The sequence below is a fragment of the Ranitomeya imitator genome, chromosome 1 (genome assembly GCF_032444005.1).
Source record: "Ranitomeya imitator isolate aRanImi1 chromosome 1, aRanImi1.pri, whole genome shotgun sequence".
In the NCBI taxonomy this organism is placed as follows: domain Eukaryota; kingdom Metazoa; phylum Chordata; class Amphibia; order Anura; family Dendrobatidae; genus Ranitomeya; species Ranitomeya imitator.
In genome coordinates, this window is record NC_091282.1 from 136,972,690 (window position 1) to 136,998,971 (window position 26,282).

A 26,282-nucleotide genomic window follows, 5' to 3' on the forward strand; every position below is an offset into this window, starting at 1 on the left:
AAATTGTGGTCTGAGGAGGTCTCCAAGGCCTTTAACTCTATAAAGTCACACTTCGCTAGCGCTCCCATCCTACATCGCCCCGATGTTGATAAGCCATTTATCATGGAGGTGGATGCCTCTTCTGTTGGTGCTGGAGCAGTCCTCTTCCAAAAGGATGCTCAAGGTCGGAAGCATCCTTGCTTCTTTATCTCCAAGACCTTCTCACCAGCAGAGAGGAATTATTCCATCGGGGACAGGGAGTTGCTAGCCATGAAGTTGGCTTTCTCGGAGTGGAGACATCTCTTGGAGGGAGCACGTTTTCCCTTCCAAGTCTTCACAGACCATAAAAATTTGGTGTACCTGCAGACAGCCCAGCGGTTGAATTCTCGCCAGGCCAGATGGTCCTTATTCTTCTCCCGGTTTCATTTCACCCTCCATTTTCTTTCTGGGGAGAAGAACATTCGGGCCGACACTCTCTCTCGCTCCGTTGTGTCATCTGCGGAGGAGGAGGAGGAGCCTCGGCTTATTGTCCCCACCGAGAGCTTGAGAACTGTGGCCCCGGTTTCGCTAGAGTCTGTGCCCCCAGGCAAGACTTTTGTTCCATCCAATTTGCGACCGGAGGTTCTCTCTTGGGCACACTCGTCCAGGGTGGGTGGACATTTTGGTACCAAAAGGACATCTGAATTGCTGGCGAGGACGTACTGGTGGCCGCATATGGCTCGTGATGTCGCAGAGTATGTTCGGGCGTGTGTCTCTTGCGCCAAGAACAAGACTCCTCTGCAACGGCCAGCTGGTTTGCTTTATCCTCTGCCGGTGGCGGACAGGCCCTGGGAGATGGTCGGAATGGACTTTGTGGTGGGCTTACCCAAGTCTTGTAACTGCACCATTATCTGGGTGATCACCGACCATTTTTCCAAAATGGTGCACTTGGTGCCTCTTCCACGGCTACCTTCTGCACGGGCGTTGGCTGTCTTGTTCGTCAAGCATATCTTTCGCCTACACGGTATGCCAGACAAAATTGTTAGTGACCGGGGTCCCCAGTTTGCGTCTCGATTCTGGAGAGAGCTTTGTCGTCTACTCAGTATTGAGTTGAATCTCTCTTTGGCATATCATCCCGAGACGAATGGGTTGGTAGAGAGGGCCAACCAGACCTTGGTCACATATTTACAACATTTTGTTTCTGCCAGGCAGGATGACTGGGCATCCTTGCTACCGTGGGCAGAGTTTGCACTTAACAATGCCGTAGCCGACTCCACCGGTCAGACTCCATTCCTCCTAAATTACGGCCAGCATCCGCGTGTTCCTGTGCCCATGCCTGTGTCTTCTGCTGACTCCAGGGTGGCAGACTGGGCTGTGGAGGCACGGGACATTTGGGACCGCACTCAGGATGCCATTCGGGCCTCCAAGGAGAGAATGAGGTCCTCTGCCGATGTTCATCGGCGCCCCGCTCCGACCTTTGCTCCTGGCGACTTGGTGTGGCTCTCCGCCCGTAACATCAGGCTGCGAGTTGAGTCCACTAAGTTTGCTCCTTGCTACTTGGGTCCCTTCAAGGTTCTCGAACGGGTTAATCCTGTGGTCTACCGTTTGGCTCTTCCTCCAGGCTTGGGTATTACCGACACCTTTCATGTGTCCCTCTTGAAACCCGTATACATGTCCCGGTTTTCCGAGTCATCTGCCGGGACATCGGGTTCATCTACGGACGATTACGAGGTGAACGCTATTTTGGGGTGCAAGGTGGTACGCGGCAAAAAGTTCTATCTGGTGGATTGGAAGGGTTATGGCCCAGAGGACAGGTCATGGGAGCCTGCTGAAAACATTCGGGCCCCACAGCTCATTGCTGCCTTCGAGCGTAGCGAGGCCCAAGGAGGGGGGGCCCTAGGAGGGGGGGTAATGTTAGGTCTCGAGTTCCCGCTTCTGCACAGGGGGAATCTCGAGCCATCTCCGCTGTGGTCTCCCATTCTTATCCAGCCGCAGTGGAGTCTGCTCAGCAGGGACGTCGGTCCCAGCGTCTTGCTCACTCTCACTCTGTACAGAGAGTTACTGCTGCTTCTTCAGCTTCTGCTATTAAAGCCAGTGCTGGTCAGCAGCGAGCGGACTTCTCTGGGACTAAGTCCTTGTCTGCACACACTGAGCATGCCCAGGGCAAGATCTCCCGTTGGAGATCGAGGGTCATGTGCTCAGGCTCTGCAGCACATTCCATTGGTCCTCTTGGCAGGTCTTGGAAGGGCAAAGTTTCTGTGGCCACTTCCTGTGCTGCAACTATATAAACTGCGCATGACCGCACGGCCATGCGCTAGTGTACAATTGTTAATGTGTGTATGTTGTGAGTGCAAGTCGTCCTTGGATACCCCTACCCTATTGAATGTCTGTTCGCGGAAGGTGTATGGTTGCTATCTAGCGCCCGACTTAGCCTACAGCACGAATCACACGTTACAGCGTCCAGTTGCTGTGACCGCCAGTACGGTGCCGTGCACTTCCTCTGTGCTTTCCTTACCCAAGCCTGGGTGGTTAGTGTCGTTCATCAGTGCGGCACCGCATGCACTCTTGTGTCCTAATATTGGTATTCAGCTTCCTTACACACCCAGTTGCGGTGTTGTGCCAGCAAGGGTCTAATCGGACTTCAATCCTAGTTGGGGTTGAGTTCGCTGACTACTTGCTCGCCCTCTATGTGCGGTACCGCGATCCTGTGACGCAACAGGATCGCTTCCTTCACGCTGGGTGAAGTTTAACCCACGTGTGTATACTTATGAGTACCGCCATATAGTCTGTCATTACTTGGCAGCAGGTTCCATCTCTGCACAGTGGACCCCGGGCTGCGAACGCACCATACACTATCTGTCTTATTATTTGGTGCGTTCCGCTAGCCCTAACATATATCTTTTTGACTAACTGAGTATATAGTAGTATTTCTTCTTTTGTTAAACGATTCAACACTTTCGGCTCACGCGAGGTACAGCGGCATGTAAAAATTTGGGCACCGATGTTCAATATTACTGTTATTGTGAACAGTTAAACAAGTTGAAAATAAAACAACTGTTGGCACAAGAATTAGAAAATGTATGTGTCCCCCTGGAAGAAGCAGGAGGCGAAACGCGCGTCGGGGTGAGGGGACACCATTCTTGCAAGGTAGACATACTTTTTTGCCTGACATGTTATAGGTATTTATGCTGGGTTTATTGTAATGGATATCTCTGGCCACATATGTCTTTATTAATGTTGCTGCCTATGGTTTAAGCCACTGTGCTGAGTATTTTTAATTGTTATATAGGCAGCGATTATATTATAATTTCATGCTTCGGCTTTTTTGCTGTGATACCGCTAATTGTTGGTGTATGTTGCTACATTCCTCCATTGTATCAGTCTAGATATTTACTCATGTTGTTTGGCGACTATTCAGTACTCATCATTATAGTTACAGCCTTGTAATATGGTGTCCCCTACGGTCTATTTTGCTTTTTTATTGTGTTATTTTAAAATAATTATTTAATAAATATTGGTTTTATTTTTATGGGATTGCTTCTTCTTCCCACGTGTAATTATGTGGGATTAGTGATAGATAGTATTGTGAAGTGCCCTGGTACGGTTGTAGACATGTGTTGAATTACTTATTCACATTAAGGTTGGCTGCCACAAGGTAAGGTATTAGAGACAGGATAGGACCATCCCGACTAGGTACACCTTGTTGCGGTGGAATGATTTTTTCTCTTTTTGATCAAAATAGTGTTAACCTTATGTACCTTATGTTATTTACATGTATCATTACATTACTTACTGTAGGATTTATGTTCATTTTGCTTTGTATTTTCTTGGGTTTTGTCTGTTGAAGTGAGGTGAAATGAACTCAAAGAGTAACAACCTGGATCACAGACCGCAGAGATTGTCGCTGGGCAAAATCAGGTAGTTAACAACTACCTGCAAGTTCTTAGCCCCATATGAAAAAATAAGCAAAGTCCCAGAGAACGTTTTAAGAAATGTAAGCTGAGCTCCTATTGGTTGCTAAGGACAACAAGGACTAGTTTTCCTGTTTTAATAAATGAGGCCTATGTTCACACATTTCTATCACTGCAAACTTGACAGATCCAATGTATGCTGCAAAAAGATGTTATTCCCAGAAAATGACAATATTCGGGCTGAGACGAAGCTGTCACATCAATTAAATACAGTATTTAACTCTTCACATATAGTATTTTACTATACAATATAATCCAGTCATTGTACTGACAGAAAATTAATAAAATAGTGGTGACGATAACAACTCTCACCACCCAACACATTCACGTGTGGGGCAATCTGACAACCGGCCTTGTCTTGGGCATCAGTATGTCACAATGGACAGTGCTGACATGAGAATATATGTCAGAGGGGCCTGTAAAGCAAAACACCCCAGCCATTCTGGCAGAAGGCAGTTGAATACATTTTATATGACACATTAATAAGATCCCACACATCACATCGTAAGAGCTACAGCTGTCATTAAAATATGTCACTGTGTGCACATAGCCCTCTGCCACTCTGTAAGTGTAACCTTTTCCTGTCACAGTTGAACGCGGCTCCCTCTTTTGCATTTTTCTATTTTTATCTAATATATACAGATTGGATAAATTCGCCATAACCTGACAATATGCAAGCTTCGAGGTTTTCCTGGCAATGTGATTTTTAACTACTCGTGCCAAAACTGGAAAAGCTGCCGTGCACTGCAGATTTAGATTTTGCTGCAGATGCATCGTGTATAAGCGAGGAAATAATCAAAACACTACAAAAATGTAAGTCACAAATAATGCTGGTTATAGAACATGGGCATCAGCGCAGTATCAGTATCATGCAGTCGTTCCGTAGGTTAGGATATTAATACATCTCCTATCTCTAGAGTGAAGGACACTGCAGTAACATTAAATGGATGTGATCAAAGAGAGAGAACAAGATTTTCCCACACATCAGTGACACCGGATTGCAGAAATGGAAACCCAGGGTCACTTTATTAGGAGCAGCAAACATTGCAGAATCAGAATACAAATGCAAACTTAGCAAAAGTTAAAGGGAAAAAAAAAGAAGGTTGGATGGGGGCGAAAGTCAATGCAGCATAATATGAGCCAGGGAGATGGGAAGAAGCAAACAGCAAACATGTTGTATATCACGTAAAAGCCAGAAATGAAATCTAGGTGCCCACTTATAGCGTAGACTTACCGTGGACTTGAATGATCCTGTCATGGTGCAGTGTGGAGTTCCTGGCATGATGATCAGCCCAACAGAAAGAGATTAGCACCAGGAAAAGTACCTTCTTCATCTTCGGATACTAAATGGATCTCCCTTCACTGAAAATGCAGAACATAGAAAGAGGCTTGTGAATACTGCTGCTTCTGCTGCCGAACTTGTTACAGCATTACCATCAATGGGAAAATGCCTGACAACATTGCTGGTCCTGTTCTGCACTACAGAAGTTACAGCAACTGATAGGAAACAAGGTAAATGTGTCAACAGCCATATGGTGGCCTTACACTATAGAGAAGGGCCGTAGCCAGTTAACTTGAATTATCGCAAGGAAGTTACGTTAATTCTTACTTATTTATACATGATAGAATAGCTAGATTGATTTTGTTGAAATAAATAATTTATAGTTGGACGGGTCAATGAGAGATAAAATAGCTATTAATTATTTGAATCATTTGCACCATCCGATATAACCTGATATGTACCGTAGTGTGAAATCATGTTTTTTTTTTACGGCGTGGTAGTACTATATGCTACCACTGCAGTCGTACAGATTGATTCTCAATTCCCAGCTACCTAGAATGCTGACACGTATATTTAAAGTGTATGGGAAATCGCTGCATTCAGCCTCTGCAGAGAGGGCCTTATGGCTAGTCGGCACATTAATTAGTTACAAGGGGTTAATAATGGTAAAGAAGGAAAATGTAACTAATAGAATGTATGACGGAGGATGTAAAATGTCAACTTGCTAGAGATTAAAGGGCAATTTCTAACAAGGTTTGCATATATTTGTGGGATGAAATAAAATACCACATAGATAATAAAATGCATGTAATGAATAATATAAACTAAAAAATATATATACCGTATATATTTTATTCCCTTTATTTATGACAGAAAGGATTTATCAGCTCTTGAGATACCAAAAGGTGTAATCTAATTTTTACTTTGTTTACATGCATATGACATAGAAAAACTTTTGTATCAAAGAAAAGAAAAATGTTCACAGAATTACAGTATTTAGAACATTTTATTTAATCTTTGGGGTGAGTAGAGATGAATCAGATTTTTTATGCAATTATCTACATGCTAAACGGATTATCCTGCGAAAACATCACTTGCTATCAATGCTAATAGGTTATATCTTGCTGATCAGTCATGGTCCGACTGCTGGGATACACACCCACTAGGAGAATGGGGAATTTTTATCTCCAACAGAACACTTTTATCCCCATTACAATATGGAATGACAGATCAGATGCCCAAGCGCCATTCTATTTATTCTCCATGAAGCCACCAGAAAAAGCAAAGTGTAGCACTTGACAGCTCCATAGGGATAAAATGGATTAGAGGTTTGACACGAGTCATTCTAAAGCAGGGGTGGGGAACCTCAGACCCCAGGGCCATATACGGCCCTCAATGACCTTTTATCAGGCCCCTGAGCAGATTCTCAGGGACCGCATTCTTGGGCAAGGAGCTGGATTTTGATTATCACAAGCTCATAAATTTCTTCTTGCTTTGTTAGCACACACATGCAGTGTTCACTACTGAACACTGAAGGGCATGCAATGAAAGATTACATCCTGAAACCAGTGCCACAGTCAGGATGTACTTTGCGGGCGGAGTTTGTACGCCCTCTGAAGGATGGTATAAATCTCCAAATGGCCCTTGGCAGAAAAAAGATTTGTCACCCCTGTTCTAAAGGGTATAAAAGTGCCCCATTCTGCTAATCAGTGAGGGTCTCAGTAGTCAGATTTCCACCAATCAACAAGTTATCTCCTATCCTGTGGATAGGAGACAACTTGCTTTCACAGAGGTAACCCCTATAAGTTCTAATATACCAAGATTGAGCCCTCCATTGGAGAATTACTTTGGGAGCATTTACGTGTCCTTCCGAGTCTTTATGCCACAATATTGGCAAACTGTGAATTTCTCCGAATAGGGTGCCATTGTAAAAAGTATCCCAATGGGCTTGATTAATGATTTGCATTTTTTTTTTGTCTTGTCTTTGTTTTTGTGCTAGAGGATTTTGCATCAAATTCAATCAAAAGGTGCATAATGTTGATAAATTCGTGCAAATTAAAAGATGATTATATTTTTGGGCTCGTATGCTTTAAAGAACCATTTTAAGTTTGGAAGTGATGCATAACCGTGCAAAAAATAATTTTGCACCTCCACTAAGGTAAGGAAACAGAATTGCGTTAAAATTCTTGTGACTCTTCAAAAAGTCATAAATGAGGAAATAGGCTTAAACCAATGCCATGTTCATAATGAAGAACAAAAAAAAAGATGAAATCTTGTACAGTTACCCTGCATAGATATGAAAATGAAATAATGAATAAGGTGCAAATAAAGAAGTCACTATTAGAACCTTTTTTACTCCAGAAAACAGGAAGAAAATGAATAATAAATCAGTACCTATGCTGTATGTGTTTTTCCAGTATGACTTTGTATTGAATAGTGTAGCTGATACAGTAATTCCATACAGAAAAAAATTAAACAGGTGACCTGCTGCACACCCTATAACATATATAGTAATTGCCAAAGCAACCTTTCATACAATATGCTATTAAAGGGGTTGCCTGGGTCTTTAACATTGATGGCATAACCGTAGGATAGATTATCAATATCTAATTGGTGGGTGTGTGACACTTGGCAGCTCCGCAACTGAGCAGTTCCAGCAGTCACTGACAACAAGAACAATTGATTAGCAGGGGTGCCGAGTGTAGCACCCCCACCAATCAGACATTGATGACCTATCCTAAGGAAATATTGAACACATTTTACCACCATCATGAAGCACAATATGTCAGAAAAACATTCTCAGAATCAGTGGGATCTATTGAAGCGTTCCAATGTTATTACCTGATAAAGTGACAGTGGTGAGAATAGTAAATATTGGCCTGGTCATTAACGTACAAACCACCTTGAGGGGTAAAGTGGTTAATCATGGAATATTGCTACTATTTTGGTTAACTTTGCATACGTTTTCACCACCATTAACTAATATTTTAAGCGGGCTAGAAATTATAATGAGAAATCGGAATTAAATTAATGGCCCTGTGTCATCGCAATATATTTTACTTATATATTCATGTTTATGAAAAAAGTCAAAAAGTAAATATGAACCACAGTTTATGCAGTATAGATTAAAAAAATCTTCTGTAATTTTCAGTGTAATGACACAAGGCATTTCGCAAAATGTATAACTTGTGAACGACTGCATTTGCAAAGTTATTCGAAAATTACCCTACAATTATGACAGACCAACCAAACCACATGCTAAATTAATGTATACCGCAGACCTAAAAAATGTTTAAATCTAGACCCCAAAAATGAATGCTGTGCCCTTATATTGATTTAGTGCTGAATGTAGAGCTTACAAACCTTTTTGGGAACAATTAGAATCTGTATGAAGTGCATTGTACAGCACATAGTTCATTATCATGTCTGCATGGACAGAATATGCAGGATGTGGACATCTGGATATACTGTATATCCTATATGTATAGTTTATATAGACCTAAACGTATATATGTAAATAAACAGGTGGAAAAAATTGGAACTTCCTCTACTTACAGGATCGTAAGGACTTTTATCTCTTCAATGTAATAAATAATATATAAAACATCTTCAAACCACAGAGTCTCCCAGTAAATATACAGTGAAAACCTACCATACAAAATTGCACCTACAAGCTACCTGGTAGACAAACACTATTAAATGCATTAAACAATACATGCTTCACCCAAAATTTCACAGAAATACTGCATAACTCAAAAAATTTAAAATAATAATAATATTTTGTATTTCTACAACGTAGTGCCAATTTATTCCATAGCACTTTACATTTTAGAGGAGAATTGTACAGACAATAAAGACTATAGAATAAGCATAACTCAGGTACCAAAAGGAGTGAGTGCCCTGCTCACAAGCCTACAATCTATGAGCAAATAGGGAAGACACGAAAGGTAAATGGTAGAAAGTGCTTATATTGTACAGTCCAGTCATCAATATATTAAATAGTGTATTCACATAACGCTGCATGAACCGGTTACCAGACAGTATCTGTAAAAGTACAGACACAGAATACAGAGGGCTTTTAAGTGCATGGAGGGTGTGTGAACAGATGCTATGAGGGTCCTGAATTGGAAGAAAATTTAGTATGGGAAAAATGGGGATGATTAGATAAGTGAGGTGGGGCTATAGGCCAGTCTAAAGAAATGCATTTTTAGGCCACACTTAAAACTGTGGGTATTGGGAATTAAATTGTCCTGGATAGTGCATTCCAGAGAATTGGCACAGCATGCGAAAAGTCTTGGAGACAGGAGTGGGGTTTTCAGATTATTGAAGAGGTTACTCTTAGGTCATTAGCAGAATGGATGGCACAGGTTGGGTGGTAGACTGAAACGAGGAAGGAGATGTAGGGTGGTGCTGAACTATGGAGCATTTTGGGGGTAAGAGTGATAAGTTTATATTGGACTCTGTAGCAGATGGGCAACCAATGACTGGCACAACAGGGTTGAGGCATGAGTGTAGCGGTTGGAAGAGAATATAATCCTGGCTGCTGCATTCAGGATGGATTGGAGAGGGGAGAGTTTAGCAAGAGAGAGGGAGTAGAGAGTTGCAATAGTCCAGACAAGCATGAAAAACAGCAATAGTAAGAGTTTTTGCAGAGTCAAAGTTAAGAAAAGATTTAATTCTAGAGATGTTTTTGAGGTGAAGGTGATATGAGCAAGCGACTCATCAGATTTAGGGGGTAAATGAAAAATCTGAGTCAAATATGACCCCAAGACAGTGGGCATGTTGCAGGGGAGTTATGGTAGAGCCACTCACGGAAATCCCAATATCGGGCACATATAGGTTAGTGGAGGGAGGGAACACAAGGAGTTCAGTTTTTTGACAAATTCAGATTAAAATAGAGGGAGGACAAAATATTAGAGACAGAGGAAAGACAATTACTTATTATTCAGTAGTACTGTACTGGTGATGTCAGGAAACGATGCGTATAATTGGGTGTCATCAGCATAGAGATGATACTGAAAACCTAATCTACTGATGTTTTATCCAATAGGGGTAGTGGTCTATAAGAAGAAAATGAGTTGGCCTAGGACTGATCCTTGAGCAACCCTGACAGTAAGGGGAAGATAAGATGAAGAGGAGCCAGGAAAATATACTGTGAAGGAACGGCCAGAGAGGTAGGATGAGAACCAAGAGAGAGTAGTATATTTGAGACCAATAAAATGGTGCATAGTAAAGAGGAGCTGGTGATCTACATTGAGGGGGTTGGACCGGGGTCCCAGGCATTAAGTGACTTTTCATGGGTAAGCAACTTTGCTATTAAAGGCACTTTGTCTTTTCCTCTTGAGGGCGGTACACTGTCACTATGGCAGCTTGGAAATCTATTATGAACCATGCAGTTTCATTGTATGTTGGTTTATACCATAGGATTATACAAAATTTAAATCTGTCATTAATGCATGTGGCTGACATCATATTTAATTGCATAAATGATTAGTGCCTTGTATTAATACCATGATGATATTTATTATCAATATATATATATATATATATATATATATCTACTATATAATTGTCTAAGGGTCACTTCCGTCTGTCTGTCTGTCCTTCTGTCACGGTTATTCTTTCGCTGATTGGTCTCGGGAGCTGCCTGTCATGGCTGCCGCAACCAATCAGTGACGGCCACAGTCTGATTAGTCCCTCCCCTACTCCCCTGCACTCACTGCCTGGCACCCGCTCCATAATCCCCTCCACTCATCGCTCACACAGGGTTAATGGCAGCAGTAACGGCCCGCGGTGTAACGCACTCCGTTACCGCTGCTATTAACCCTGTGTGTCCCCAACTATTTACTATTGATGCTGCCTGTGCGGCATCAAGAGTAAAAATATGTAATTTTAAAAATAATAAAAAAACAAAAAACCTGCTATACTCACCATCCGCCGCCTTTCCCGCTCCTCGCCACGCTTCCGGGACCGCTCCATTGCAAGCGGCAGCTTCCGGTCCCAGGTCTGGTGTGCGACAAGGACCTGCTGTGACGTCACGGTCATGTGACCGCGACGTCATCATAGGTCCTGCTCACACCAGCCCTGGGACCGGAAGCTGCTGCTTGTAATGGAGCGGTCCCGGGAGCGTGGCGAGGAGCGGAAAGGCGACGGATGGTGAGTATAGCAGGACTTCAACGGGCCTTCAGAAGGTGAGTATATGTTTATTTTTTTTAAGTCTCTATACTACGTGGGTCTGTGCAGTATACTCCGTCGCTGTGCAATATACTATGTGACTAGGCAATATACCACGTGGCTGGGCAATATACTACGTGGCTGGGCAATATACTACGTGACTGGGCAATATACTATGTGGCTGGCAATATACTCTGTCGCTGGGCAATATACTACGTGGCTGGGCAATATACAGAAAAACGTGGCTCTACTATATACTATGTGGCTGGGCAATATACTACGTGGCTGAGCAATATACTACGTGACTGGGCAACATACTACGTGACTGGGCAATATACTACGTGGCTGGGCAATATACTACGTGGCTGGGCAATATACTATGTGACTGGGCAATATACTACGTGGCTGGGCAATATACTACGTGACTGGGCAATATGCTACATCGCTGGGCAATATACTACGTCGCTGGGCAATATACTACGTGGCTGGACAATAAACTATGTGACTGGGCAATATATTACGTGGGCTGTGCAATATACTACGTGGACATGCATATTCTAGAATACCCGATGCGTTAGAATCGGGCCACCATCTAGTATATATATATATATATATATATATATATATATCTTTTGATGCCTTGGACTCATGTGCTTTTTACTAGGGTCTTTTTCCTTGTGTGTATTCTAGTCTACATATTTTTTGTGTAATTTTTCTTTCATTATGTGCAATAAAGTATTTTTCATCTGATTTTACCATATTGTATGGAACTCCATTTTTTGTTTGTTTCTGAATTGTTGAATGCTGCAGAGAGATCCAGCAGAATTAGCATGGAGTAGTGACCATTACATTTAGCTGTTAGTAGATCATTAGAGACTTTAATGAGGGCAGTTTCAGTAGAGTGTAAGAGCAGAAACCAGATTGAAGAAGTTCAAGAGAGTGATCTGAGAGATAGCAGATTAGACAGGAGTGGACCAAGCGTTCTTAAGTAATGAATGTATGATGGCATGTTTAAATGAGGAGTGAAAGATAAAGGAAGAGAGAGAGTGGTTGAATATTTTTGTTACGTGAGTGGTGACAGCAGGAGAAAGGGCCTGGAGGAGATGAGACAGAATAGAGTCACTGGTGCAAGTAGTAGGGCGAGAAAATGCAAGCAGCCTGATCACTTCTTCTTCCGTGACTGGTTCAAAGTCAGAGAGTGAGCTAGATGCAGTGGGGGAGGGATGACAGTGCATGGTATGAGGGGATTTGGAGAAAATTCACTGTCGGATATGGTCAATGTTTTCTTTGAAATAATTTGCCAGATCGTCAGTGCTGAGATCCTTGGTTTGGGCCTGCACTCTTGGGTTGAGTAGGAAATGAAAAGTGTCAAAGAGATGTTTAGGATTATTGGATAATGAGGTGATGAGGGTGTTAAAATAGGTTTGTTTGGGGAGGTGAAGGGCAGAGTTGTATGTTTTAAGCATAAACTTATAAGGGATGAAATCTTGGGGCAGATTGGATTTTCTCCACAGACCTTCAGCGCACCTGGAGCACCGCTGTAGATGACGTGTTTGCAGCATGTGCCAGGGTTGTCACCATCAGTGCCGAGTTGTTCTATGTATGGAAGGTACTGCTTCATCCAGGGCACTTTGCAGTGTTTCTTTATAATGTTTCAGTGCAGAATCAGGACATGAGAGGGAGGAGATTGGGGCCAATGATGACTGCAAATTCTTCATAAGTTTCTGGGTGCTAATGGCACATATATTTGAATAAGTGTAGAAAGTGGGGGTGTCCTGAGCAGGATGACAGTTCTTGACAGAGAATGAAAGAAGGTTGTGGTCAGAGAGTGGGAGAGAGGAGTTGGTAAAATCATACACTGAGCAAACCCAGGAGAAGACCAAGTCGAGGGAGTTTCCGTCTTCATGCATAGGAGAGTTAGTAAGCTGTGAAAGGCCTGAAGAAAGAGGTTACAGATAAAAGGTGAGTGGCAGATGGGGAGAGGGGAAAAGCAATGGGGATATTAAAATCTCCCATGATGAGGGTGAGGATGTCACAGGAAAGAAAATGAGGAAGCCAGGTGGCAAAGTGATCCAGGAACTGACGGGAAGGGCTCGGAGCACGATACACAACCACCACTCACATGGAGAAGAGGATGTAGAGTCTGAAAGCATGAACCTCAAAAGGGAAGATAAGTGAGGGTAGTTGGGGGATAACCTGAAAGGTACATTTAGGTGATAGGAGCAGACCAAAGCCTCCACCTGGTCTGTTGTCCGATTTTGGGGTATGAGAGAAATGTAGTCCACCATATGAAAGAGCAGCAGCAGTGGTGGTGCCTGACTGCTGGATCCAGGTTTCATTAAGAGCCAGAAGTTTAAGATAATCGGAAAGGAAGAAGTCATGGATGAAGGAGAGATTATTACACACTGAACAAGAAATCCAAAGGACACACTGATAAGAGACAGAAGGCATGCAGGGAATATTAATGAGTTTTGAGGGGTTTCTGAGTATAATAGGTAAGGGGTTTGACTTACTATAAAATGAGTGGCCAGAGTTGGGAGATATATCTCCTGTGACTAGGAGATGGAGGATAGAAAGAGTGTGCAGATGGTTGATTTGTGAGAGCGTCTCTTGTGTTGAATGGTAGGACTGAATGGATCTGTGCGGTTTAGCAATGTGAAAAGAGCGGGAGTGCTATACATAGGAGAGGAGAGGACTGATAAAGATGGAGTGTAAAGAGTTAGTGCAAGAATGGTGAATGTGAGTGAATGCAGCAACTAGGAGATAAATTATACAAATGCATATGGTGAATATTTGTTGCAATCCAAATGTTCTGGAAATAGGTTTCTTTAAATGTCTTACCTGTCTCCTGCCATGTCTAACAGCTATGATGCACTGAAAGGCACTTTGAAAGAATGTACTTAGAATAAAATGTCCGATAGTGTCTGGGATAGGGTCGCTCACTGAGCCCCTGTCCTGGTACATTGATTGTTTATTACGTCCGCTACTTAAGCATATTCCATCAAACATTAAGGACACTAATGCCTTTCTAACGAATATGCAGAATTTTGTATGGCAACCAGGTTTTTCGTTAGCATCGGTTGACGTCGAGAATCTATACAGGAAAATTCTCCAAAGAATGGGGGTGGAAGTTGCTAGACATATTTTGAATACTACTGATAAAAATCAGAATTTAATTGATTTAATCTGTGAGGGACTAAATTTTGTCTTGACTCATAATGCATTCATGTTCATGGACGTGTGGTACCTACAAGAGGTTGGTACTGCGATGGGGACTCTGGCAGCATGTACTCTAGCTAATTTGTTCTTAGGATTTTTTGAAGAAAAGTTTGTTTATTCTAAGGAGAACATATTTTTGAAACAGATCAAACAGTATTTGAGATATGTCAATGACATATTCATCATATGGGACGGTCCCATAGAATCCTTCAACATGTTTGTGCAATACCTCAATTGCACAATACGATGAATATGTCATTCACATCTGTATATGCTGGACAACGATTAGAGTTTCTGGATGTCTTGGTAGAGATAATAGATGGATCAGTATGTACTTCATTGTATCGAAAACCTACAGCAACCAATTCAATGATGCAACCAATTCAATAATAGTTTTCATCCGACGTACACCAAACAATCTTTGCCATATAGTCAGTTCTTAAGGGCACGAAGAGTGAACAACACACATGAGGGTTTTCCAAGACAGTCAGCTGAACTGAATCAGAGGTTCAGACAAAAAGGATATCCAGAGACATATTTATTACGGACAACATTGGATAAAGTAATTGAAGGTACATTTAGTAGAAAAAACAGATTGGGGGATCAGATTTCGGTAATAAAGGGAGGAGGTTCACCTTTTGTTTTCAATACAGCATGAGGGATCAACAAATACGCTCTTCCATTAGAAAAAATTGGCATATTTTGGAGAGAGATAAAGAGATAACGGATATTGTCGCCAGAGGCCCTCTAATTTCATGCAGACGCAGTACCAGGTTGAGGGACAAATTAGTCCAAAACCGCATTAAGAGAGAAAGTACGAATTGGCTAAGTGGGGGAGTCCCTAAGGGGAATCATAAATGTGGCCACTGCCCGTTCTGCAGACAGCATGTAACAGACCGAGTTTTACACATGGGGGCGGTAGATCACTCCGTCTCAGAGTTTATAACATGCAAAACGAACCATGTGGTGTACGTAATTTTCTGTCCATGTAGATACTATTACTTAGGGAAAACTATACGTCCCTTATACGTAAGGTTTAGGGAATGCTGTAAGTCTAATTCATCAGGAAAAGGAGTTCCCAGGTTAATCAATCATATTAGGGAAAAACATGGAGGGGATCCCAATATACTCACATTTGCGGGTATTGAAAAAGTCATCTTGCCGATAGGAGGGGGAACCTACATAATCTATTGCTTAGACATGAAGCAAGATGGATCATGCGCACTGGGTCCCGTGGGATTTAATGATAGAATAGATATGTCAGTCTTCCTATAGATGTTGTTATTTTCTAGTGAAGGTATTCTCGCTAAAGAGTATAATGTTTCTTGAATCGTCGTAGGATTTAGAATACTTTCCTGTAAGCGGTCCTTCGATTGAAAGGTGAACTGCGGATTTGTGTAAAAATGAACGACGTTACCACTCATGTACTTTGTAAAATGGATGTTTTTAATATTATGCTTGGTTTTAATGATTATAATGTATTTTGTGGAATGGTGGGAGGAGGAACTTGGGGGAGAAGTATGCTGTGGCCGGGGTATTTCTCCACTCATCATATCCTCTTACTCATTGATCCGTGGAAGCGCTAGTATAGGATGAAACGGCCGTCATCTGCACCTGCTATCGCACACTCCTGTCCTCACTCTACCGGCCATGATATTTTATTGAGACGATAATAGAAGAAAGAATGGGATAGCACTCACCGATCTTCAAAAGTCCAAACCTTTATACAGACTTTTGAAGATCGGTGAGTGCTATCCCATTCTTTCTTCTACTATCGTGGATTTTAGTAATGGATAGATGTCTTATAGCTGCCTCTCCATTAGTAAGCCATAGGCATGATGTCACCTGATAATACAAAGGTGACGTCAACCCCACAAATATGAAACCCACTTGCCAACACTACAGGGCAATTGGGAAGAGACGGGAAAAGCACCTAAATTGGTGCATCGAATAGATGCGGCTTGTCTGTAGGGCTGCGTGCTGCTATTTTTAGGCTGGGGGGGGGTTCAATATCCATGGCCCCTTATCAACCTGATAATAAAAATGTCAAAAATGGGGGGGACCCCACACCGATGTTTTTAATTATTTATTTAAATAATTAAAAAATACAGCGTGGGGACTCCTCTATTCTTGATAACCAGACTTGATGAAGCTGACAGCTTGGCAGCCCTAAGCTGTGAGTTTTACCTGGCTGGTTATCAAAAATACGAGGGAACGCACACAGGTGTTTTTTTTTAATTATTAATTGACAGAGCAGGAGCTGGCTGATGAATACTCCCATCAGCCGCTCCTGCTCTCACTGTTATTAGCGGCAGCAGGCGTTGGCTGATATGAGCTGCAGTCCCATCAGCTGACACCAGTGACTGGAGGTGAACTTTATACCTCTGATCACAGCTTCATGCTGCAAAGGAACCGCAGTTATCTGACTGATGGGGATGGTTTTACTACTGATCAGAAGCTGTGTTTGCCACGCTGTCATGCACATGACAGTGCAACAAACATCTGGTGTTCAGGCAGCTAATCACAGAAATGCCACATCAAAGATGGTGCCGGCATAACTGTGATTGGCAAGCAAGCCCAGCATGTTCATTGGCTGCAAATAAAGCGCCAAACATGCAGGGCGAGTCACTTGAATATACCAACGTGAATAGCAAATTACTCGCCGAGTAACGAATAGCCTGAATACTGTACTATTCGTGCGAGTAACGAATAGTGCCAAATATATTCGCTCATCACTAATAATGTGACCAGTTCCATTAGCTCGTTCTACAGCCAGCAATAGATAGTGTAATACAAAGATTATCATAGGTAAACAGTGAAAAATGTTTAATGACACGAAATTGCAAAAATAATTGTTTTTAAATCATAATTATGTAATTTGGACATAAATCATTAAAAAAACGTATTGATATACTATGGTTTTCCAATGTGTCGAAAAGAAATGTTGGCTGTGATTTTTTGATAAGCTATACACAAAAAATCAAGTTGGCAACCCTGCAAATAGCTGGTATAGAATATTATCCATATAGCTATAGACTCTGATTCATCAAGTCCGACAACATTCTCACCCACCTTGATGAGAGGGCATGTTGGAGTCAGACATTCCTGATTCATGAAGAGCAGGAGGTGGTGCTGGAAGAGGAAGAGAGCTGGAGTGACATAGGCTTCAGATTTACAAATAACTCTTCAACCTCATTTGCATATCAATTCATATGCTGATTTCTCAGTAATGGATGAACAGACTGGCCATGTAAAGATATTGGTGGACTTTTCTTTGAAAGAGTCAAGTGCACATATAAATAGTTTTGGGGGTGCAATCCTGCTGACAGATTCCTTTTTAGAAGCTTAAAAGGATGGTTTGAAGGCAAAACATTTTTATATTAACTACTTACTTAATTAGTCCCATAATTTAAGCTATTTTCTAATATACTTGCCTTAAAAATGCCCTACTACTCCCTAACTACACTATCTAATTGGTTGTGTATCTTTTTCTACTTGATGTATGATAACGACTTGCTTGAGTATAACCAGTGCATGGTGGGATACTCACATGAAGTGCCATCAGTGGGGAGAGGCTGCAGTCACTTTCACAGCCTCTGCCCCCTCCATGAAATGAAGCATCATCAGTGATACTCGTTTAAGGGGCTAGGTCCTTCTCTGTCCCTTAGTGTCTCCCTTGTGCAGTGTCTCCCCCATGCTCAGTCTTCCTCAGTGCCCTGTGTGATGAGCGTGGTGTCTAGTCAGACGTCTGCCTAGATCAGTGTTTCCCAAACTCCAGTCCTCACGAACCCCAGGTCATGTTCTCAGGATTTCCTTAGTATTGCTCAAGTAGTGGAAGTATCATCAAGGCATCAGGAATGGTCTCACCTGTGCAACACTATGGAAATCCTGAAAACATGACACGTGGGGTCCGTGAGGACTGGAGTTTGGGAAACACTGGCCTAGATGAACAGTAATAAGCCAGTACCAGAGTCAGTAAGTGGTGTCAAAGAGGGCAGAGGCTGTCACGGTGACCACTGACTTTACCCCCTTGATGATGCCTCCTTTGAGTAATTCTGCATGCACTAGTGATACTCAAATAGATCATCATGAGACAGGAAGTAGGAAGAAAAATACAAAAGCTGTTAAACGGTATAGTTAGGGAATAGCAATATATTTTTAAATCGCGAATAAAAGAAAATAGTTTAGAATATGGGACTATATAGGGAGTTAGAAGTAAAATGCTTTGTCTTTCGACCACCCCTTTAAGTCCTGTAGAGAAGCCTATAGGAAAAATGCCATATTGGGAGCATGCTGTGTTTAAAAATACTCTACTGTTCTTAAAAAATAATCACATAATAATGCCATAGACTGAAATATATTCTAGAGTTCATACTGCAGTTTAGATTTCCTTATAGACTTTACAGTTGCATCGGAAAAAAATATCTGTAGCTTTTCCTGCACAGAGTGAGAGCCTGACAATGTGCGCAGGTACACCTTCATTTCTCGGATAATGTCAACATCACATTTCATTTTGCTGGAAAAGTTCATTTTAACGCCATAAAGAGGTGAAAAAGGTGAATGCTTGGAGGCTGGTATTAAACTCAGCAAATTAGTTTGATGCTGTAGAACTGGCGTGTCATGGGTCACGTATCTGTATGTGTAATACAAATCTGTACTGTAAATGCGGCCATCTACTGATAAAAATAAACTAAACTTGTTGGATGTTCAGATCTTTATTTTCTAAATGAATATTTGTTTTCCTGGCGTATGAGCACAAACATTAAGTCGTTAAGTTTTCAGGGCAAGGAGACAGGTAAATTGGGCCGACTAATACAATTTCACATGTTGAGAAATCTATCATTTAGACAAAAAGCAAAAATATTCGCCTTTCTATTATGCATGTAGGATAATTCTACAAAGGCTTTGTCTGGTGAATCTTTTCTAGCCCTTCAAGCATCTGATTTCACATCTGGGTTAAGAATAACATTTTTCTGTTCCATCTTAACAGCGGAAAAATGGAATTCAGTCTTGTGATGGATCCACACATAATGGAAAACAACAGCACCTGATATACCCTACTGACTTATAATGGGTTCTGTTGGGTTTTATTATGGTGTCTGCTCTATGTTTTTTAGATATTTTGATAAAGTCTTTGACAAAGGCTTATAGAGAAACCACGAACTTAGATGTGGACAAAGCCTTAAAACATGACTCTAAAGATATCGGCAAGCATTTGTAAACTTTTCCCGAGTATAGGCGCGTGTATATATGCCACCGATCAGCTGAGCATAGACCAAGTTCCTAGTCTGATCTGATAATTTACTCTGGCATAAAAATAATTGTAGGCAGCACCATGAAAATGGGGGATTTGGAAACAACAATCCACTTGTATAGGGAGAAAATAATCGTATTAATAATCGCTCTTTTCCCACACTTTGCACCATAAGCAGAGATTCTAAAGGATACTATGACTTGGAGATGACCATTGATGCAGGAACTAAAATGGAGCTGTACTTTCAGCAAACTTTGCAAATATCAATAGTACAGGCAAATACAAGAATTTCTGTAAAATATCATATCAGATAAATAAATTTCCTTCTCCACTTATCAGACACTGTTTCTCTCCCCACTGCCTCTTGAATTCATAAGCTACTTTGAAAGATAAGCTCAAATCATTTTTTCCAGACAAGCAAGTGTCATGTGGCATAAGGTGATACTCTATAGTGAGAACAGAGCTTTAGAAAAGGGAAGAGCATGGAGAGTAAACAGGCAGAGGGAGACAGAAGCATTGTGCGGAGCTCCTTGTTTTGAGCTGGGGCATTTTCCATGTGTTACATTTGGAAACTACGACTACATTTTTAGAGTTATAGAATAATAGTTTAAACACAATGTGCTTTCAAAGGCATACAAATTCTGAAAAAGCTGTCACTGCAGGAGGCCTTACCCACATGGTTTATCAATGAGACTCAGTTCATTTTTCAATTGATTTTTTTCACTTTATATTATTGAAAGATTCTTTTTGAGAAAGTGAACCTTGAAAATAGTTTTCTTAAATAGCTAAACATAGATTAAGCGTTTTCTACATGAGAACAGACTCATACAACATCTTGTTATAGATGGACACGTTAAAATTCCAAAGCTGTTTGTTCCATCAAAATTTGAGTCACCTTTGCCTCCAAATGTCATAAAGGAGAACTGTTCAACAGAACAGAAATTCTCTCTGGAAAAACCATTCTGCTCAAAAAAATGAAATGTTCACGGACTAGAGCTTTATATGTGTCATTCAGAAAACAAATGAAAATTGAAAAGTGGTTGAGTCATACAATGTATGAATATTATTTTCAGACAGAAACCAATTTATCTTAAAAGATAATTCCAATGTAATCACAGACAGTCTCCATATACACAAAGTGTCAATTCAGTAAAGTATTCCTAAAGCAAAATGGCATCAAAAGTGGCAAAAATATTTTTACTAATCTAAGAAAAATAAAGCATTGTATAGCAAAGCTGTTACTGTATGAGATTTGTCAAGATTTTACAGATAACACTGGTCAACACAAAAAATCATCAGCAAAAGTAATATGTTTGTTTTATGGAGTTTGATGTGCTGATTCCAAAAATATGCTTAGTTTTGCTCTATCACATAAAGTTTTGAGATAGAAGTGTTTTTGTTATTACGTTATTTCTGCATTTTCAATGTATGTGGTTTTTCCTATGCTATTCCCATTTCTTTACTTGTCTTAATTAATAGTGAATTTTCTTACAGAGTCAACATCAGTTAAAGTTTTAGTGAGTTTTATAGGAAGGAGTATTTACAGTGCAGTCAACCAATAACTGCTTCTTGGAAAGTCATATGATATGGGGAGGAGCCAACTATTATGAGGCAGTAAGATTTGAGTCAGTCAGAAAAAGATGGTGTTGGCAGCAAGGACTGATATGTGAGACTCTGACAGGAGACAGGCCTCTACAGGGATCTGAGCCCTGCCACAGGGTGATAGAAGGGAAGGCAGCGGACAGCCACCATTGTGAGAGGATTTTCACAGCATTTCTGGGAGGGCAAGTCAACTCAGAGGGAAGAAAACAGCTCAGCCACTGAGGTGTAACTGAGTGAGGGTCTCCACAGAGAGAGAATCTGAAAGCAGCCAACACCACACTGAGAAACTGCCTGTCTGCAAATGTTCATCTATAAGGAAAATGCTGACCTGTTTACCTCACAACTGTATATAGTTATCTACCAGATTACATCCAGTAAAATCAGTTCTAAATACAAGCTGCCTCTGTCATCTCTCAGGAAATATCTACATAAAGTCAGTCGGCTCATCACATTTTTTTTTAGTTTGTCACTATCGTTGAACTGAACGGTTTGATCTGATTTAAAGGAGAAAAATGCCCCAACAGTGTATCAATCATCTGAGCAGATTCTGCTATGTGTGTGCTTCTTTTACACCAAAAGGCCAAGTATATTTAATCACTCGTGATATTAAAAAGATGTACCAGATGTACTTTAAGTGTCCACTTGATGATCAAGACCAAAGCTGGGCCCCTCATATGTTATGCTCAAGTTGTTCAAATGGTCTTCGTGACTGGTTGAATATGAGGAGAGTGGCTATGCCGTTTGCTGTTCCTATGATTTGTAGAGAACCCAAAAATCATACTGATGACTGCTGCTTTTGTTTTGTCACACTGAATGGCTTTTCTACAAAGAACAAACATAAGATTAATTATGCTGAACTTGAATCTGCGATTAGTCTAGTTCCACAAGATGGTACCTTGCCAGTTCCTGTACCACCGTTGTCTGGATTGGTTGAAAATGAAGTAGAATATGAAGACTATGGAGCTGAAGCTACTGGCAAAGACATGGAGACCTCAAGTCAAGATGAGTATGTTAGAGAAGGGATTTCTAACCTACTCAGGTGTTTTGTGTCTTAGGTACCCAAGCAATGAAGCAATAATCAGAGAGACACACTGCTCGTTGTCTGTTCAAATAGTCTCTGGTCTTTATTTTCAGGGCCTGGCCTTTGTAAAGCCCAAAGATCAAAAGGAAATATAGAGTTACATAATAAATTGGCAAGAATATAGATTATACAATGGATTGTCAAACACATCCTAGGATACAAGATTAATCACATGAGAAAAATGTGGGAGTGCTTTGCACATGTCTGCATTTTATGAGATTTTGACTGAATGCTTTAGTTAACTTGAATTAAATGATCTCATCAGAGACCTTTCATTGTCAAAAGATAAAGCTGAACTTCTCGCATCTAGGTTGAAACAGAAGAATCTTCTTCATGATGATGTCAAAGTGTGTTATTACCGAAACAGAAGTAACACTTTAACACAATTTTTCACAGTTGATGGACCAATGGTGTACTGTAACAACATGAATGGCCTCTCTGAAGAACTGAATCAAGAATATTTTGCTGCAGATTGGCGATTGTTTATTGACTCATCCCAGAGAAGTTTGAAAGCAGTGTTGCTTCACAATGGAAATATGAAACCATCAATCCCTATTGCTCACTCAGGTCATCTAAAGGAAACCTACAACATAAGCATCATCAATGGAAAATCTGTGGAGATTTGAATGTGATTGGTCTGCTAATGGGAATGCAAGGAGGTTTCACAAAATATTGTTGCTTCTTGTGTTTATGCAACAGTAGAAATCCAGTAGAGCATTGTTTGTTGTGATTGGGGACAGAGAAACATCTATGCTCCAGGTAGAGACAACGTTCAGCATAATCCTTTAGATGCTCCAGCAAAAATCTTTCTTCCTCCACTACATATAAAGTTGGGATTGATAAAAAAAACTTTGTGAAAGCCATGGCGAAGACAAATTCACAAGGGTTCCAGTACGTTTCACAGAAATTCTCCAGCATTTCACCAGCAAAACTGAAGGAAGGGGTATTTGTTGTTCCTCACATCAGAGAGCTTATGAGAGATTAATGTGTTTGAAGGGACTCTAAATGATAAGAAATTGAGATCTTGGAAAAGCTTCAAGTGGATCGGTGAAAACTTCTTAGAAAAAAAAATCTCCAGAATATTTTGAAGGTGTTGAGGAACTGCTAAATGCATGCCAGTGTCTTGAATGTCGCATGTCTCTGAAAATGCACTTTTTGCATTCACATTTAGATTTCTTCCCTCAAAATCTTGGGGATGCAAGCGGTGAACATGACAAGTAGTTTCACCAGGACATTATGACAGTCTAATGTCAAGCACTCTTAATTTCTGCTCATATTTTGGTCTCTATTTTGCATGTGAAATTATTTTGGTTCAATAAAAACTGTTTTGTAAGGTGACGCAATGTTTTCTGATATGTAGATTACTGTTTTCTTAGTGTCGTCAGTGTATTTCCTATACTGTATAATAATGATGCTGCTCTATGGCAACTATATGTGCTACAGAAAAACTATATACATTTTTTAAATCAGTACAAAAAGATGATTCAGAAAAGTACAAAGTCACCTGTGATGATTACAAAAAATATTTTTTGTAGACCTGTGTAATTACTTCTTTACTAGTGTGATCTATAATGTATATGTAGAATCCTTCCCACACAATCTGCTGAATTGAACCAATCACAAATCTATTATCTAATATTACAGCAATAAAATTATTCTTCTGGTAAAATTTCATCCATTTTCATATTTTTTTACATACTTATATTTGCTAAAAAGATACCTGCATAACTGATGGAACACTGTAAGATTCCAGACCAGCATTCCTAATAATATTATTAGGGCAGAACATTACTTTCTTAGTGTTCTTGTATACAGTTCCATAAATTTTCATGTTTATTTGTATATTGGACCACTTCTTTTTCAACTGTTCGGTGTGCTATTTCACTCCATTCCAGGCTCTTCACTGTTCCAGATAAATCATCAGTATGCCAGTGTATCTTGGAGAAGGAAGTACCTTAGATTCACTGGTGGCCACAAACAGATGTCGACCCTTCTGCAAGAACAGAATATGGGCCCTTTCCAGTCCAATAGGCCATAATAATGCACAATCCCACATGTATTGGTTGTCAAAATGGGTCCCTCAACCTTTTGGGTACTGTTTGGCTGCACAGGTTGCAATATTTGAAGAACAGGAAGATGGCAGGGCACAATGGTTACTGTTCTCATCCAGTAGGTGGTTGGAACACTTTGCCTGTGAGTTTTGTGTTAATTATTGGGGTCAAAGTAGAAGAATAAAAGGTGACCACAAATAAGAAGCAGTTTCAAAGTGAAGAAGGCTTTCAAATAACAATTTAATCAGAAAGTCAACAACGGCTACAGTTGGGTTACCTACATTCATTTACTACTGTAGAAAAACACATGCCAGAAACTATTTGCCACAATATCTGATAGTGGAGATCCTCAGTGGTTCTCTGAGAGATAAGACAGTTAAAATCAATAAAGCAAAGACAATCCAGTATGGAAAAACATGGCTAAACCTTTGTGGCATCCAGAGGGCACTTGGTGTGCCAATGACATGACTAAAAGTAAGGTCAGATTGTGATGAATTATGTATTATTGTTTATGGTGCATTGGCTATCCATTATTTGAGCACATCTGTGCACCTCTTAATAAATTTGGTGCTCCAGGATTAAGACCAGTTTGTGAAATGCAACTCTTAAGTAGTAGTGTCTTTGTGCTTTTAAATGGGTTGTATATACTGTATATTAATTAACAACATGAATTGAACTATTCTAGAAAAATAGTCTAGAACAATAGGAAAGGCAACAGTGCACACTGTCTTCATTTCAATAAGTGTAATCTTAATTATTTCAGGCAAATGTCTGTTGCACATTTCATCTTCAATCTGAGCAAGATTAGATCTAAAAGTTGTTTGGACATATGTGTGGAATAAACCTACTTTTACGGACATGCATGCTATCATCTTTTTTTCATATGCCTTCCCATCTCCAATACAATTGGGGTTTTCCCACAAACAAAGTACATTTTAATTAATCGATCTTGGACTAAAAATAAGTTCCACAATTGGATGTGTTTAAAAAAATGTTCATGTGCTGAGATAATCTTATAAATGTGCCAATGCTATGTACTGTGTAAAGGAGGGAATCTGACCATGCTGGAACATGGTTTGATCATACCACAGCTCCTGGGCAGGGGAGGAAGAAAAAGAGTATACAGACAGGACAGCATTGGATCACAGCTGACTTATTTTGTGAGGTGAATGTTTTGCTTAAAAAAAAAAAAAAAAGCAGCTGTGATCCCATGTTGTTCTGTCTGTATAGTCTTTTTGCTTCCTCCCCTGCCCATGAGCTGTGGTATGATCAGACCATGTTCCTGCATAGACTACAGCAAAAAAATGGAGTATACAAATCCCAAGAATCATAGTAAAAAGGACAACTTTATTGTTACAGAAATACATAACAGAGATTATATATATATTAAAATTTAGCACCCATACAGGTAGTTGATACAGAAGGAAACTGTAGGTAGGCTAGTGTAAGTGGGAGAAACAATCTATATCCGGGGCAAGCACGATAACACCAGTTAGGCTACTACAAATAAAGCCCGCAAAAAAAGGATAGTTTCCATACAGTCTAAAGGTGCCATAAGCAGTACCCCACAAGACACACTCCTAAGCAAGTTAGATGCCTACGCCTGCTTACCCATAGCGTAACCGGACAGCTCTCCCACTGATCACCAGCAGCCCCCTGACGCACGTTTCGCTGCCAAACTTTTTCAAAA

At 40.7% G+C, this 26,282-nt stretch overlaps 1 protein-coding gene across 1 annotated transcript in view; it reads right to left on the reverse strand.

Annotated features, from left to right (window-relative positions):
- Window positions 1-26,282, reverse strand: part of HAPLN1 (hyaluronan and proteoglycan link protein 1) — a 214,484-nt gene that overhangs the window by 134,321 nt on the left and 53,881 nt on the right. Inside the window, exon 2 of the mRNA XM_069751302.1 lies at window positions 5,164-5,291. Within this exon, the coding sequence (XP_069607403.1) occupies window positions 5,164-5,263 (100 nt within the window). The 5' untranslated portion in view covers window positions 5,264-5,291. The remainder of the gene's footprint in view (window positions 1-5,163; window positions 5,292-26,282) is intronic.